The sequence below is a fragment of the Mus pahari genome, chromosome 2, assembly GCF_900095145.1.
Source record: "Mus pahari chromosome 2, PAHARI_EIJ_v1.1, whole genome shotgun sequence".
Taxonomy (NCBI): Eukaryota; Metazoa; Chordata; class Mammalia; order Rodentia; family Muridae; genus Mus; species Mus pahari.
Window position 1 is genome coordinate 4,616,232 of NC_034591.1, and position 15,112 is coordinate 4,631,343.

General features: G+C 42.7%; 1 protein-coding gene across 11 annotated transcripts in view; it reads right to left on the reverse strand.

Annotated features, from left to right (window-relative positions):
- Adam22 (ADAM metallopeptidase domain 22) overlaps positions 1–15,112 on the reverse strand; it is a 231,769-nt gene that overhangs the window by 190,174 nt on the left and 26,483 nt on the right. For all 11 annotated transcript variants that reach the window (XM_021188464.2, XM_029534613.1, XM_029534614.1 and 8 more), the window contains exon 3: positions 4,875–4,951. In XM_021188464.2, the coding sequence (XP_021044123.1) occupies positions 4,875–4,951 (77 nt within the window). The remainder of the gene's footprint in view (positions 1–4,874; positions 4,952–15,112) is intronic.

A 15,112-nucleotide genomic window follows, 5' to 3' on the forward strand; every position in this document is an offset into this window, starting at 1 on the left:
GGGGGAGAGGGGAAGGGAGGGAGAGAGGGAAAGAGGGGAGGGAGAAAAGGGGAGAGGGGGAGAGGGGAAGAGCGAGGGAGAGGGGGAGAGGGGGAGAGAGGGAGAGAGGGAGAGAGGACTTCCAGAACTAGATTTTACTTCCAATTAATTCATATCCTGTCTTTTATCTATCTGGACCCCTATTTTTCCTATAAATTCAAGGCTCCAATGAAAAGAAGGCATAGAGTTACTAATTGGCAGGTGATCGCCCTAAAGACAAGTCTGAACTTGCCCATTTGACCAAAATCTGAGAGTTCTGTTCCTGCCCTTGATTTCCCCACCCCAACCCCACCACCCCTGCTGTCTTCTATCCAGTGTGGTCAGCTCCTCTAAGTCTTGGGTGTCATCCCTGCGGTGAAACAGAGAATAAAAAGATTGGACTAAGGCTCACAGTGTAAGAGAGAAAGTGGCTGGATGTTATTAAAATAAGAAGAGGGAAATAATCCATAATTTAAAAAATCCACTCTACAACTTGGAGTTGGATCAACCCAGACCTGACAGCTGCACCAGAGGATCTCTTCCAAAAACCAAGGGCTTCAGAAAACGAGCTCTTCCTAGTGTTCTCTTAGGTTTCACACTCCAGTAGAGCCCATCTCTCTGCTTGTGGCATTTGCTTCTCCGGGGTCTGTTGACAGAGGGGTCATTTTGACAGGTAACCTGTCATAAAACGCTCAGGGAACGGAAAAGAAAAAGTTCCCACTATTCCGTTTAATTATTCACTCATTGAAAATCAGTTGAGTAATTTACAGGAAAAGACTTAGCCTGGACTGCTCAGATGACACGTTGGTTGTCTTTATTGAGCCTTCTTCTATCCTTTGCCGACCTTCGGAAGGTCCAGTTTAGCCTCAGGACTAATCATAGCGGAGGAGGCCATATGTTTGCTGTTATTAATGTATCTGTCCTAAAGAGTGAAATTTCATAGCCGTGACCCATGAAGGAAGCCACTTGCTAACCTTCATAACTCTGACAAAACAGGAACTGGCTGTGCTTCTTGCTTTTAGCCTTTCTGAATTTTTAAAATGCCTTCTGCAAAATTACAACCCAAAGGGTGAATGGACTCTTGTATAATCTGATTATAGATAATCTGGCTTACTGACTGTTTTGAAGGAATGTTACATAATGATTCTTTTTCTTCAATTTCAACCTAAAAATAAGTATAATTAAATCTATTCTAGAACTGATATGCAGCTAAACATTTTCTTGGAGTAAAAGAAAAAATTTTTTTCTTTGTTCCAGAGTCCTTGAATTCCTTCATGAGAGAAGAGCCCAAAGCTTTTAAAAAGCAAATTCAATTTCTACTTTGCTTCTTCCTAAACCAATAGAGCCTCAGCAGTGAGATAAACAGAAACCATGAAATAAAATAAAAAATAAAATAAAATAAAATAATTCTACTTAAAAATAAGTTAGAAAAAAACCGGTTTTTTATAGAATAGAAAAAATAGCTACTAACACACTTTATACTCAACTACAGAGACACTTTCACATTATGTCCACTGTCATTCTCTTTACAATAGCTAGAGAATGAAATCAACCTATACATGTACCAAAAGATGGATGGATAAGAAAAATACAGCACCTATGTACAATATAATGTTGCTAAGTTGTAAAGAAAAATTACATCATAAAATTTGCATAAATAAATGGAACTAGAAAAAAAGTACTGAATAAGGTAACTCCTCAGGCCTAGGAAGACAAATGTTCTTTTCTCTCATATGCAGATCATGCCTTCAAACCTTCTCTTTTGTGTGTTTAAATGCACAAGCAGAAGCCAGGAAACTAGATAGAGCTTTGGGAGGTGCTTGCAAGAGGGAAAGCAGATTAGCTTTAGGAAAAGCTGAAATGGGGAAGTTGGATGACCAGGGATTAAACAGGGAGAGTGAAGGGGGGCTCACCCTGAGGGGTTAAACCACATAGAAGTCTCCTATCTCACAACCCAGCTAAAAGATAATAATTGGAGGGACAGAAGAACACAGGTGAAATTTAAAATGGTGTGTGAGTGGATAATCCTGCAAGTTGATGAATTAAATGGGGATGAGGTCAGGGCACAGAGAGAAGAGCAGTGTGGAGTGGGTTATGCAAAATGAATGATATATGAAAAAGCCTACAGAAACCTACTAATTAGTAAGCTAGTTCCAAAACATAACTTTAAAAAAAGGAGTTAAAATGGAATACTCTGTATTTAATAGACAATTGGCAGACTGCATGGATTATTAAGTATAAGTTGCAGTATAAGTCATGAGATGCCTCCCTACAAGTTATTTGGTCAGGGAGATCCCAGAAATCTGAAAAATAACAGAGACTATTGTCATTGACCTTATTATAATTTAGCTGTGCTCTTTTTCCCATTACTTAGGAGGATTTACTGGATTGTAAGATCCTATTGATGAAAACAACACACATGCACACATATGTGTGCGCATGCATACACATATGCACAGGTGTGCACACACACATATACACACATGCTCACACGTGCACACACAAGCGCACACATAAATATGTGCATGCACGCGTGCGCGCGCGCGCACACACACACACACACACACACACACACACACACATCATGGGCCATGCTGTAAGGTGCTGCCCAGGCTGATGGACGAGAAAACACATCATGGCTTTACCCATGCTCTGCACACTGCAACTCCAACCTGACAGGCAAGTTGTGCCCCGTGGTGCAGTAACGATGCCACTGGTGTGAGCTATGTCATAACGCTCTAACCAGATTTCAGTCCTGCTCCACGGAGTGAAATTCCTTTTCTGGTACTGTAAAAGTTCTTTAGCCCATGGCTAGGAGGCGACCAGCCCAGAGAAGAACCCTCTACTGTTACTCTCTTAACATCAATGGTCATGATGTTAAAATGCTTTCTAAATATCTGTGCTTCTATGTTTATACCCACAGACCCTGGCTGCTCTCAACTTGGGTCAAAGAAACTTCTTTGTCATTAGTCAGCAATCAATGGAGTGATACCTAACTGGTCAAAGTACCAAGAATATGGGACATAGTGCTCAAACCCTACTTTATCATGCCTTACACACACACACACACACACACACACACACACACACAAAGGAACGTCTTGGAAAATTAGGCAGAAGAAGATGTAAGGCCTGGAGGATGGGGAAGAGTGCTACGGAATGCTGTCTTCGAGACTGTGGCAGCCACCAGAGAATGGTACTACGAGAAAGATTAGAAGAATTATGAGGTGTGGCCTTGTTGGAGGTGGGCTTATGGAGTGTGTCTCTGCCTGTTGCCTGCAGACCAGGATGTAGAATACTTAGCTACTTCCCCAGCATCAAGTACGCTTGCAATGCACCATGCTCCTCGCCATGATGGTAATGGGAGACCCTCTGAAGCTGTTCAATGCTTTCTTTTATACGAGTCGCCTTGGTCATGGCGTCTCTTCACCATAGCAAGTGGCTATGATATGCACACGCACCCATGAACAGAGGCAGTTGGAGTCGCCTGCGTACATCCTGCATAAGATCAAGCCAGCCAGAATGCCAGCGTAGGTACTGTGGGTGATGACTGAGTAGTTAGTGGCAGTAAGTTTCTGAGAGTTGGACAATCATTTTAAAGATGTGGCTTATGCTCCGATGAACAATCCCATATCCATCCATATGTGAACGGTACTAACTAGATTCAGTTTGTAATTTAAGGGAGCACAAAGTTGGGAAAAGGATGTGCTCAGGTGATATAAGAAATAGAGAAGTAGGTGTGGAAAAAACAGAGTAACTATGGTTACAGTTATACAGTATTTCATTGTACATATGTATGAATTCAAGAATAAAGAAAAATTTAAAAAGGAAATAGCTACCTACCACCTACATTTAGTATAGATACCAGGTCAAAAAGAAAAACATTTTCTAATATTTTCATACCAGTATCTTTTTTAAAATCTACTTTTTGCCCCACCCCTTTCAAGACTCTTAAAGCAGTGGGCAGGACCAAGGGGCACACTTGAATCTGAACAAAGAGGGTCCTGGTTTTACTTATTTATTTATTTATTTATTTATTTATTTAGTCAGGGTAGGTGCCCTTGTGTTTGGTCTGTTCAAGGCAGGGTCTCCCTGTTCGCCCTGGCTGGCCTTACACTCCACAGCAGTCCTGCCTCCTCCTCCTAGGAGCTGGGACTATGGGTGTTCAAGCCTGTGGGTTTGTCCCTCATAAAAGTCACTTATAAAGGTGACAAAGGGTGACAAAGGCCATGCTTGGTCTTGTGGTGTAGATTTATAAGCCTTTTATTTTTGTTCTGGAAAATATGGTCATATGTGGTTTTGTACACAGAATTCTTCAAAGAACATAAGCAAACTGGGCAGAATGCACATGAGTGAAAAGACTCTCTCCCTCTCTCTCCCCTCCCCCCACCCTTTCTCTCAAAACCACAAGAACAAAACGGTTAAGATGGCCCAGCAGTTCAGCAGGCCATGGTGCCTGCTACCAATCCTGAGGGTCTGATTTCAATGGCTGGGACCCAAACGGTGAGAACCAAATTCCACCAATTGTCCTCTGACCTCCATACCCACCTATAAACAAATGAACCCGTGTATACATGGATATGTCCACATACAAGCACACACAGAGAGAGAAAAGGGCTTTTACTGCCTTAAGTGTATTTTCCTAATCTCTCATCCATCGGAAGCTCAGGTCATACATGTTCTTATGATGCAGGTGCCGGAAGAACCCTTGCCTTCCATTCCATGTTTGTGAAAGTGACCTGGTAAAGTGGTCCAACTTCTAATGCGCATTCGTGTCCTACTACTACCAGCACGGACACCTTGACGTCCCTGGGCAGTATATCTGATGTGAAGACAGCTCAGCAGCAGGCACTTACTGGTTCAGTAGAACATCAAGAATGAACGAGGTTCCAAAGGCATCCACCCGGAAGCTTGCCTTGTCCACGTGCGTCAGCTGCAACATCAGAAAGGTAAAGCGGATTTACTAGGCTGCTGTGGTGACCAGATGTGAGCATTCCTTAAGATGTTTCTAAAAGGCTCCTGGCATCAGAAATGAGACAACAGTTCAATGAGGAGGATAAAGGATGGCATATCAGAGCAAAGCGGCGGGCCTTCCTGGAAGCCGAGTGCTCGCCGGCTCGAAGTTAATTACCATCACTCTGCTTTTCCGCTTTGTCCTTCTTCATGAAACACTGCATACCCAACTTTACTGCACTATTCTCTCGTCTATGAGCAGCTCTTTCAAAATTAAGCTTGGTACCTCAGAAAGGAAACTGCACTTCATTCAAGAGTGAAATAATACAGTAAATATTATCTACTTAAAGGAAGACATTTAAACTAAAATTTAAAAAAAAATCCTTCATCAAACTTCTAACTTATACTTTTAAAATAACATTCCAGTTCTAAGTGGTGAGACCTAATTTCAAAGAAGTTTCCACCTCTTTCTAAGAGCAAACTTTAAGATTTTTTACATCCTGAGAATATCACCCCCCCCACACAATGTTTCTATGACAAAAATAATCACTGTTCACTGTGTCATCATACGAATTCTGACAACAAGCAGGGGCTCTAACCATATTAATATTTGCATATTGGATGATCATGGCCATAAACTGCAGGAAAGAAAACAGCTTTTTTCTTGCACTCCGAGTACCAACAGTCGCTAGCTCTAAGCAGTAGACTATGGACTGCCAGATTTCCATAGTGGTTACTCTTCTGTTTGTATGTTTGTGTGCTCTCAGGTCTGTTTGTTTGTATGTGCCTAATTTTCTAAAATAAACACGTATAAATGCTATCCTGAAGAGAAACAGTGGACACTGTGTTAGAGCTGAGCCCACCTCAGTAGCCTCGTGTAGTAAATGAAGCTGATGGTGTTGCCAATGCAAGAACCAGCATCTCAGGACAGGGCATCAGTGGGGCTGCAACCAGCCCTGGACTTCACGCTCGCTACATTCAGGACGCGGTGGAAAGAAAGAGGGCCTAACTGGCAATAACAGAGCTTTCTGGGGCAACGAGATGATTCTATTGAACAGTATCTGAAAGAACGTGGGCAGGAGAGTCCTGTACACCGGTTCCTAAGCTCCCAGTCTCCCTCTAACCAGGAAAACAAAGAGTTCAGATACCTTCAGCCTCATCAGTTAGTCCAACCCAACTCCTCTCACCCTTCTCAGCCAGCTCCAGGTACCACCAAGCCCTGGCTTCCTTCATCTACCATTGTCCTTGGAGGCACTTCTTACAACTCGCTGTTCTATCGAAGATCCGTGCTTTTCTACCACACCAACAGCTCCTGCCCACCCCAAGCACAGTGGTCCTCCCTGCACCCTATCCACACGGACTTCTTTCATCTCTTCTCTAGTTCAGAAGAACAACATTGCCCGCATCTTTTACTCACTACTCCTGAGAGCTTTTCTGCACCAGACCCTTGACCTCAGGGATTTCCTGAAAACAACCTTCTCTGAATTTCAGGACTCAGGTCACTATCCCTCACCCTAGAAACTGCCACAGAGGCCCTAACAGAAGACCACAGATGGGGTGACTTAAATAACAGAGAGTCCCTTATCCACAGTTCTGGAGGATGGATGTCCCTGGACAGAGGCTGGCAGGTTCTCCCAAGGCCTCTGTGTGGCCTCACCATGTTCTCATGCACCCTTCGTGCCTGAACTCTGAGTCACTCCTCTTTCTCCTAAGGATAGGAGTCCTCTTGGATTCGGGACCCGAGATAACCCCATTTAACCTTAATCTCCTCTTTTAAAACCCCGCCTTCATGGATAGCCACACAAGGTGATGGCTCCAGTACATGAGCTTTCGGATGGCCCGGTTCGGTCCACAGCACTCCTCTCCCACAGACTTCCATCTCTCTCCTCACTGCAGAGCAGGATGAAGTGAAGGGCTTGGCGCTGCCCAGCAGTAGGAGCCCACTCAGGATTTCTGGAGTAGCTCACTAACAGGCTGTCTTATTATTTACCTTGATGCCAAGTAAACCATGACACGACTACAAATTACCTGCTTCCTGGATGCAGTCTTCCCATTAGGCCTGCTTGCTCCAACTGCCAGGTCAATAGACAGTTTACTCTCCGCTTGAAAGCTCCTTGGGCTTCCTAAAGCACTAAGGTCACGTTTTGGGAGCTGCATCAGGAAAGGCCTACTTACCAGAACTGATGACTCAATTAAAATGAACCTCTCCCTCTTCTCCTCTTCCCGGGCCCTTATGTGACTGTAACAGCTTTTATCTCCGTCTCCTCTGAATTGTAAATATTAACATCGTAAATCCGTGGTGAACAGGCCACGGTGGTTTGATAGCTCAGAGTCCGGTAATGCTGACATTAATTTTAGTAATGTATCTACTGTTTTCGTTCATTCTAATTCTTTTTTCCTTGTTAATTCGCATGTGATAATTGGTTATCTGTCTGCGGTACAGTGTAATATTTTAAAACATTTTTATAAAATTGTATCAGGGTGATTAGAATTTCTATTTCTTTACCATTTCTTAATATTTGGAGCCTCTGAGCTCTTCTCTTACAATTTTTCATAAAATATCTAAGAGCTTACTGTGAACTCTCATCACCCTATAGTACAGGAGAGCTTATTATGCCCCCATATGTGTGTGGTACCTGTTATACAACCTCGTGCTATCTCCTTTTCACTCCTTTCTTCCTAGCTTCTAATAATTACTATTATTCCTCTCCTTCCTCCTCCCCTCCCCACTTCCTCTTCTTTCTCTCCCTCCTCCTCTTCTTTCTTCCCCTTCTTTCCTTCCTCCTCCTCCTCCTCCTCCTCCCTCTCTCCCTCCCGACCTCTTCCTCTTCTTCTAGACTAACATTTTAAGCTATCATATGTGAGAAACAGTAAGAAGTACTTGTCTTGAGGATATCATCCTTAGTGAGGTAACCCAATCACAAAAGAAGTCACTAGATATGCACTCACTGATAAGCGGATATTAGCCCAGAAACTTAGAATACCCAAGATACATTTTGCAAAACAGAAGAAGGAAAACCATCGTGTGGATACTTCATTCCTCCTTAGAATAAAGAACAAAATACCCATGAAAGGATATAAGTAGAGAGACAAAATTTAGAGCTAAGATGAAAGGATGGACTATCCAGAGACTACCCTATCTGGGGATCCATCCCATCATCAGCCACCAAACCCAGATACTAATGCACATGCCAGCAAGATTCTGCTGAAGGGACCCTGATATTGCGGCCTCTTATGAGGCTATGCCAGTGCCTGGCAAACACCGAAATGGATGCTCACAGTCAGCTATTGGATGGAACACAGGGCCCCCAATGGAGGAGCTAGAGAAAGTACCCAAGGACCTGAAGGGGGCTGCAATCCTGTAGGTGGAACAACAATATGAACTAACCAGTACCCCCTGAGCTCGTGTCTCTAGCTGCATTTGTAGCAGAAGATGGCCTAATCGGCCATCATTGGGAAGAGAGGCCCCTTGGTCTTGCAAACTTTATATGACCCAGCACAGGGGAATGCCAGGGCCAAGAAGTGGGAGTGGGTGGGTAGGGGAGCAGGGGCAGGGGTGGGGGAGGGTATAGGGAACTTTTGGGATAGCATTTGAAATGTAAATAAAGAAAATTAAAAAAAAAAAAAGACAGAAAAAAAAAAGAAGTACTTGTCTTTCTGCATGGCTTACCTCACTTAACATAATATCCTCTAGTACTATTCATTTTTCACAGAGTAATTCAGTCTGATTTTTACAAATTTTCTTCCTGCAGTTCCTTTTTACATCTGTGTTTTTGTTTGGTTTTTGGTTTTTGTTTCTACAGGCCTCAGTCAGTACCCAAGGGAAAACTTAAATTCAAAGGAAATCAAAGAAAATCTTATTTTAACTAAGGTTCAGGCATTTTTAAGTGTGTATTACTTAATACAGTTATAACATAAGGTAATTTTTCAAAAGCTATATTCAGAAAGATGAGCTGAACAAACTTCTCTGACGGTACTCCATGTGCTAGGAGAAGTTAGACTGACCATGTTTCTGCTCTACCTGCCTACTACGCAGAGACAGAAAGTGACTTATCACTTAGATTTTAAAAAAATAAGTTTAAAAAATATAACCACTCTCTTAAGAGTCAACAAATTTTTCTGTATAGCTGGGTCCTCAGGTAGTACTATGTCCAATTTTCTGAGGAACCACCACACTGATTTCCAGAGTGGTTGTACCAGCATTCAATCCCACCAGCAATGGAGGAGTGCTTCTCTTTCTCCACATCCTCGCCAGCATCTGCTGTCACCTGAGTTTTTGATCTTAGCCATTCTGACTGGTGTGAGGTGGGGAAAAAAAGAGTTAATAAAATGGATGCTGGTCTCGGGGTGGTCTCAGAAGACCTTTCTGAGGTAGTGAGTCAGAGAGGTATGACAATGACAGGAAGGCAGAATAATGGCCCTGCACAAGGTCCAAACTCTTGCCCCGGGACTGGGAATACATGGCCTTACAGAGAGGTCATCAAAAGCAACTACTAAGCTGAGGACTTATGGGGAGACTATGCTGGGTCACAAGGGGGGCTTCTGTCTGATAACATCAGCTTTTATAAGAGGGAGCAAGAAGGCAACAGAGGAGATGTGCTGACTTGAGTAGAGAGCAGAGCGATGTGAGATTGGTGGCATAATCGGGCACAAGGGCAGTCTCCTGAGACTTCAAAGAGCAATTGTCCCTCCAGGCCCCCAAAAGGCTGAGCCATCAAGACAGCTCAGTGGTTTAGGATACTTGCTGCCCAGCTTGAAACCAGAGTATAATCCTCAGAACCCACATGGCGGAAGGAGAAGTCATCAAGTTATCCGCTGGCCTCTGTGAACACTTAAAAAGGTTTGAAAAGGCAAGCCCCCCTGAAGGACAGCCAATGTTTTCCAGAACTTCAGGACTGTACGATTTTTTTTTTTTTTTAAGACACTGTGTTTTGAGCAAGGTGTTATAACCATAACAGGGAACTCATACAGGGTTCCTAGCACTGCTTTTGAACACTTAGGAAAACAATTTCAAAACATTCATTGAACCAATGTTGCATGATATTTTCCTCCATTGCTGGGTTAAAATCAAGGCATCCACAGCAGCGGGGTTGACACTTGTTTGGTCACAAGTATCAAATTCTACACAGAGGCCTTCGGGAACTATTACTCCTTTATGTTGCTACAACAAAATACACATCACTGAGTAAGAGATAAAAACATAGGCTTATGTTGCTCACAATTCTGATGGGTGACAAGTCCAAATGGCCAGATGGCCAAACATCTGCCTCCTCAAGAAGGACCCCGGGCTGCAACATGTGATAGGGAAGCAGGCAAAGAACCTGCAATGGTCTCGTTTTACAAAAAACGCCACTTTTGTGGGTCAGGCAGGATGCCATGTGTCTTTAATCCCAACACTTGGGACCAGGACACGAAAACAGGCGGACCTCTGAGATTGATGTTAGCTTGGTCTACACAGCAAATTCTAGAGCAGCCAGGGCTACATGGTGAGACCCTGTCTCAAAAAATGAACCGCTCCCATGAGAACTAACTCAATCAGAGGAGGCCTACCTAAGGTGGCCACACCATGCTTATAGTCTAAGTAGCTCCCTCCAGGATCCACTGCTTCAGCCAAGTCAGTGCTGGGACCGTACTTGTAGCTCATGGACCTTCGGGAGACACAGTCAAACCTCATCCAACCACAATACCACACCAGCCGTAAGATAAATGCAAGTGTAGTATCTTTGTATTCTATGTGGTGTTCTGGCATTTGGGAGCTGACTTCATACGTCTAGTATATAAGTAATCCAAACGGGAAAGGCGGGCACTTCCTTGGGATATACTGCCGAAGTAATACATTAAGTAGAATTGCCCTGGAGTCCTCTAGCATTGAGAGTCAAGCTTATTACCCAACAGTTTTAATGAAGCAGGATCATCCTCAATTCTTGCCTTGGCTGTGCCAAGCCCTGTATTCTACCACCTCAGCTCTTCATTTCTTATTTTAAAAAGCTGTTAAAACACTTCAGCATTACGGAATAATACTGAAAAGACTCCTAGAACTGGAATCATAGAATCCTTTTATCTTATAAACAGGAAGAATGAGGCACATATGGGCAAAAGTCACTGCCAAGGACACCAGTTGGTGGCCGGTCAGGCACCTAGCTCCCAGAAGGCCTCTCCACCTTACCTAAAGGCCTTGCTGTCGTTCTGTGGTTCAGAGGTACATGTAGGTTTTCACGATTTCTGGTAAGTGATAATTACGACAGAAACATCTTTAGAGATATGAGAATGATCTCTGGACTGCATTTTTAGTGGCTACAGAAAGAAAACTGAACATGAAAAACAAGCTTTGGACTTCTGTTTTAGAACTCAATAGGACCTCATCTGACACACGAAGCATGCTCTAAGACCAATCTAATTAAAAGCTTAGAAACTCAGGCTTACAGTTTAGTATATAAATAAGTATCCATTTTTCACTGAATAGTTGATACAGGTATGAAAAATATGGCTAACAATCTATACAGGAGTTGTAAAACAAAGGCTGCAGAAGGAAAATGTAATAATATTTTTCAAACTATCCAGATGGTAAGAACCCTTAATAAATCTGTATAATTACATAAGGTTAATTTTAATTTCTAATTTCAAAAATGAATCATAGAATTGTAGGACCCAAGGAACTTGATATGATTTCCAGATTGGGACCTGTTAGTATTCACAGAAACATCTGAAATTTAAATACAAAGTTAATATAACACCGCGTTCCCTATAAATTCAGCTTCTTGGCATCCTGTCCTTTTCTCTTGACATCATCTAAAGTCAGTAAACCAGAGCCAACCTATATAAGCCAGAGGTTAAAATTTAATTTTTCAAGATTGCCGTATTAGCAACTTTAAAAAAAAAAAAAAAAAAGTAAGCGGGCAGTAAAACATTCATGGTAAAAATTAAACATTGACAAAAGCAAAGGTTCTTAAGTGATTTCAACCCGAACATAAATCAGTGACTAGCAATGGATCGGGAAGTTTACCAACCAAATGGTATTATGCAACGTAATTGTAAAAGTAATTAACATTATTTTATTTATTTTTTTTTTTTCGAGACAGGGTTTCTCTGTGTAGTCCTGGTTGTCCTGGAACTCACTTTGTAGACCAGGCTGGCCTCGAACTCAGAAATCCACCTGCCTCTGCCTCCCAAATGCTGGGATTAAAGGTGTGCGCCACCACGCCCGGCCTAATTAACATTATTAAAAAGACTGTAAGTATGCAGCAGAACCTTTAGCTATTCTTGTTTCTTAAATAATCTGTCAGTTGATGGATTCCTAGAAGTCTAGTATCTTTAGTTTAATAAAAGACAACAGCCAATAACAAGTAACACTTGTACATGTTAGCCCTTTTTTGACATCATAAGAAATAGCCTCTCTTTCGCCCTACCCATTACCCCACTGCCTCAAGTAAACTTTTGTCAGAGGCTTGAGACTGAAACCCCAGTCCACCAAGATTGCTATTCTTCGCAGTAGCATTTGTGTGGCCATGTGAATCAGAGTAGTCAGGCAGCTAAGATCTCAGACAATCTTGTGAAGAACTGTACACAGGGCATTAGCTAGGAGAGTGAGCTAACACAACAACATAGATGATGTAAGTGATATCATTCATGTTTCTGTATTGATGACCCTCTGATAAATACATCTCTGGTTTCTGTCTGGCAAACAGGCCCCAGTGGCTTGGGCAAAGGAGGGCTGGTCAACTCACCTACAACCCAGGCCTAGATCCAGGACTTTGAGTTGACCCACCCCACCATTTACCCTATCTGTGAGCTCCCGGAGCACATGAAGGAGTCTGTCCAGCAGAACCAAAGCTGCAGGATCTCTATGACAGAGCAACAACAGGATGTCCAAGTGGGGACCCAATATTGATAGTATAGCAGAAGCCAGAGGCCTTGGTCCAGACCAAAGATTCTTTGCAATGAACATTTGCAAGTAAAGCTGTCTGGGCAAAAAGGTATACTGTGTGACACACTGGGACACACTGTGGCTTCCAGGGAGAGGTTTTGTTTTTTTTTTTTCACTTTTCATTTTCTTCTAGAGGGGAGGTTGCAAGGGTAGAGGGCAGATATGCAGGGACTAGGAGATAAATGGTTTGGGGTGCAGGATGTGAAATTCACAAAGAATCAATAAAAAAGTTTTTAAAAATGACTTTAAAGAGCTAATCCAGGATGAAATGCTGGTTCTTTCATCTATAAGTGAATAACTGGAACAAGTCTTTCCAGAGGGCCTCTGACCCAAAGTACTCATCTCTGAGAGAGCAGAAAGCAATGATGCACATTGTGTGGACTTGTTAACAAGTCAGTGGGTCCATTCATCCTTTAGAGTTTTGACCTGGGGGTATGAAGATGAGTGAGATGCAGTCCTTGCACCCTCCCCCTAAAGTCCCACAGTCAAACGCTAACAAATGGTTACAAAATATGCAAATGTGCCCTAACAGTGTGAGTAATGGTAACAGCAGCTCTCTGTCTGCAATGTAGCCTGCTGTGACTTGGTGCTCCGTAGACTGAGAAAGCAGCGTACGCACACCACGTAAAAGACCAACAAAGGTTCAAAACTTAGGTCCAGTCAGCACAGGAAATCATGAGAAATGCTGCACCGCAGTCAGACAGTCTGAGGAATCAGTTTGGGAAGGTCAGGCCTAAACTGAAGGGATGAAGGAACATCTCAACACTGGCCACATGCTGAATTCTCCCTAAGAAAACTTCAATAGATGCACTGGAGCCTGTGCTGTGGACTCTGCAATTCTGGTTTGTTTGGTCTACAGTGAACAACCCTAAGGTGACATCTTTGACAGTGACCCCCATGTGAGTCTAAGGGAGGACAGAGTGAAAATCACCATTCTAAGAAATGCACTGTTCATCCAAAGAACACTAAGACATGGATGTGCAGCCCTTTGTGGTAAGAGATATTCAATATACAGAACTTTACATTCCTTTTCTATTTATAAGCAATAGTAACAAAGGTTATTACTGACACTGATGATCCACGTCTACTTACTGATTTCCTAAACATGGCTTTCTGTTTTCTTTTTTTTTTTTTAAAGATTTATTTATTATATGTAAGTACACTGTAGCTATCTTCAGACACTCCAGAAGCGGGCACCAGATCTCGTTACGGATGGTTATGAGCCACCATGTGGTTGCTGGGATTTGAACTCCGGACCTTCGGAAGAGCAGTTGGGTGCTCTTACCCACTGAGCCATCTCACCAGCCCCGGCTTTCTGTTTTCTTGAGACACGCTTTCACGTTCTATCTTTAACTGGCTTTGTGCTTGCTTTGTAGCCCAGGAAGACGTCAAATTCCCAGCAACATCCCCGCTTCAGGCCCCGGGCTGAGCCGACAGACGTGTAACCAACACACTCAACACTCTCGAGTACTCTTTACAAGTAACATGAATGTTCTGAAAATTCTCTACCTAAACTTTACTGAGTTCAACCGAAAACAACAGAAGTTTTCAAGTTTTTATTTAAGGAAGAGAAGAAAAAGGGAAGTAGAAACCAGGCCACACATGAGGAACTCAGATAAATAACATGGAGATTCCAATCATTGCCATTTTATTTAAAAAACAAAACAAAACAAAACAAAAAGAACCAAGACCGATGCTATTTAGTGTCCACTTTGTGGTGGACAGTCAACCAAGTTCCTTGTAGAAATGTTTCTCAAACCCACTGAGCTCCAATATTTTGACTTTTACTTCCTCCTCCTTGCCTTCCATCTCAAACTTCAGTTCTTGTTGGCTCTATTTAGAGGGTTGTTTTATTTTTTTTCCACCGTTGATATAAACATAATCTATTTGGGGGGTTTCTACCCAAGGGCAAAGGTTAGGTGGTATAGATGTTGAATAAGATGATTTCTTAAGCAACATCCCCTGCATCTGTTGACAACCCTAGACTCTGTGACTTTCTAGATCCTGAGGTCCTTCTTCTCCAGTGGCCCTTGTTCCAGTCAGCAGGAGGGCTGAGCTGTGCTGGCACCAGGTCCCATTTTCTCATCTCCATTCAGGAAGCCAGGCAGCCTCATTACCTATTTATGCTTCAGCTAGCTTCTGATAAGTCAGTCTCCCAAGCATCCTCGCCATTAGCTGCCCATTACTAGACCTCTAATTTCAGGCATGAACAAAAGA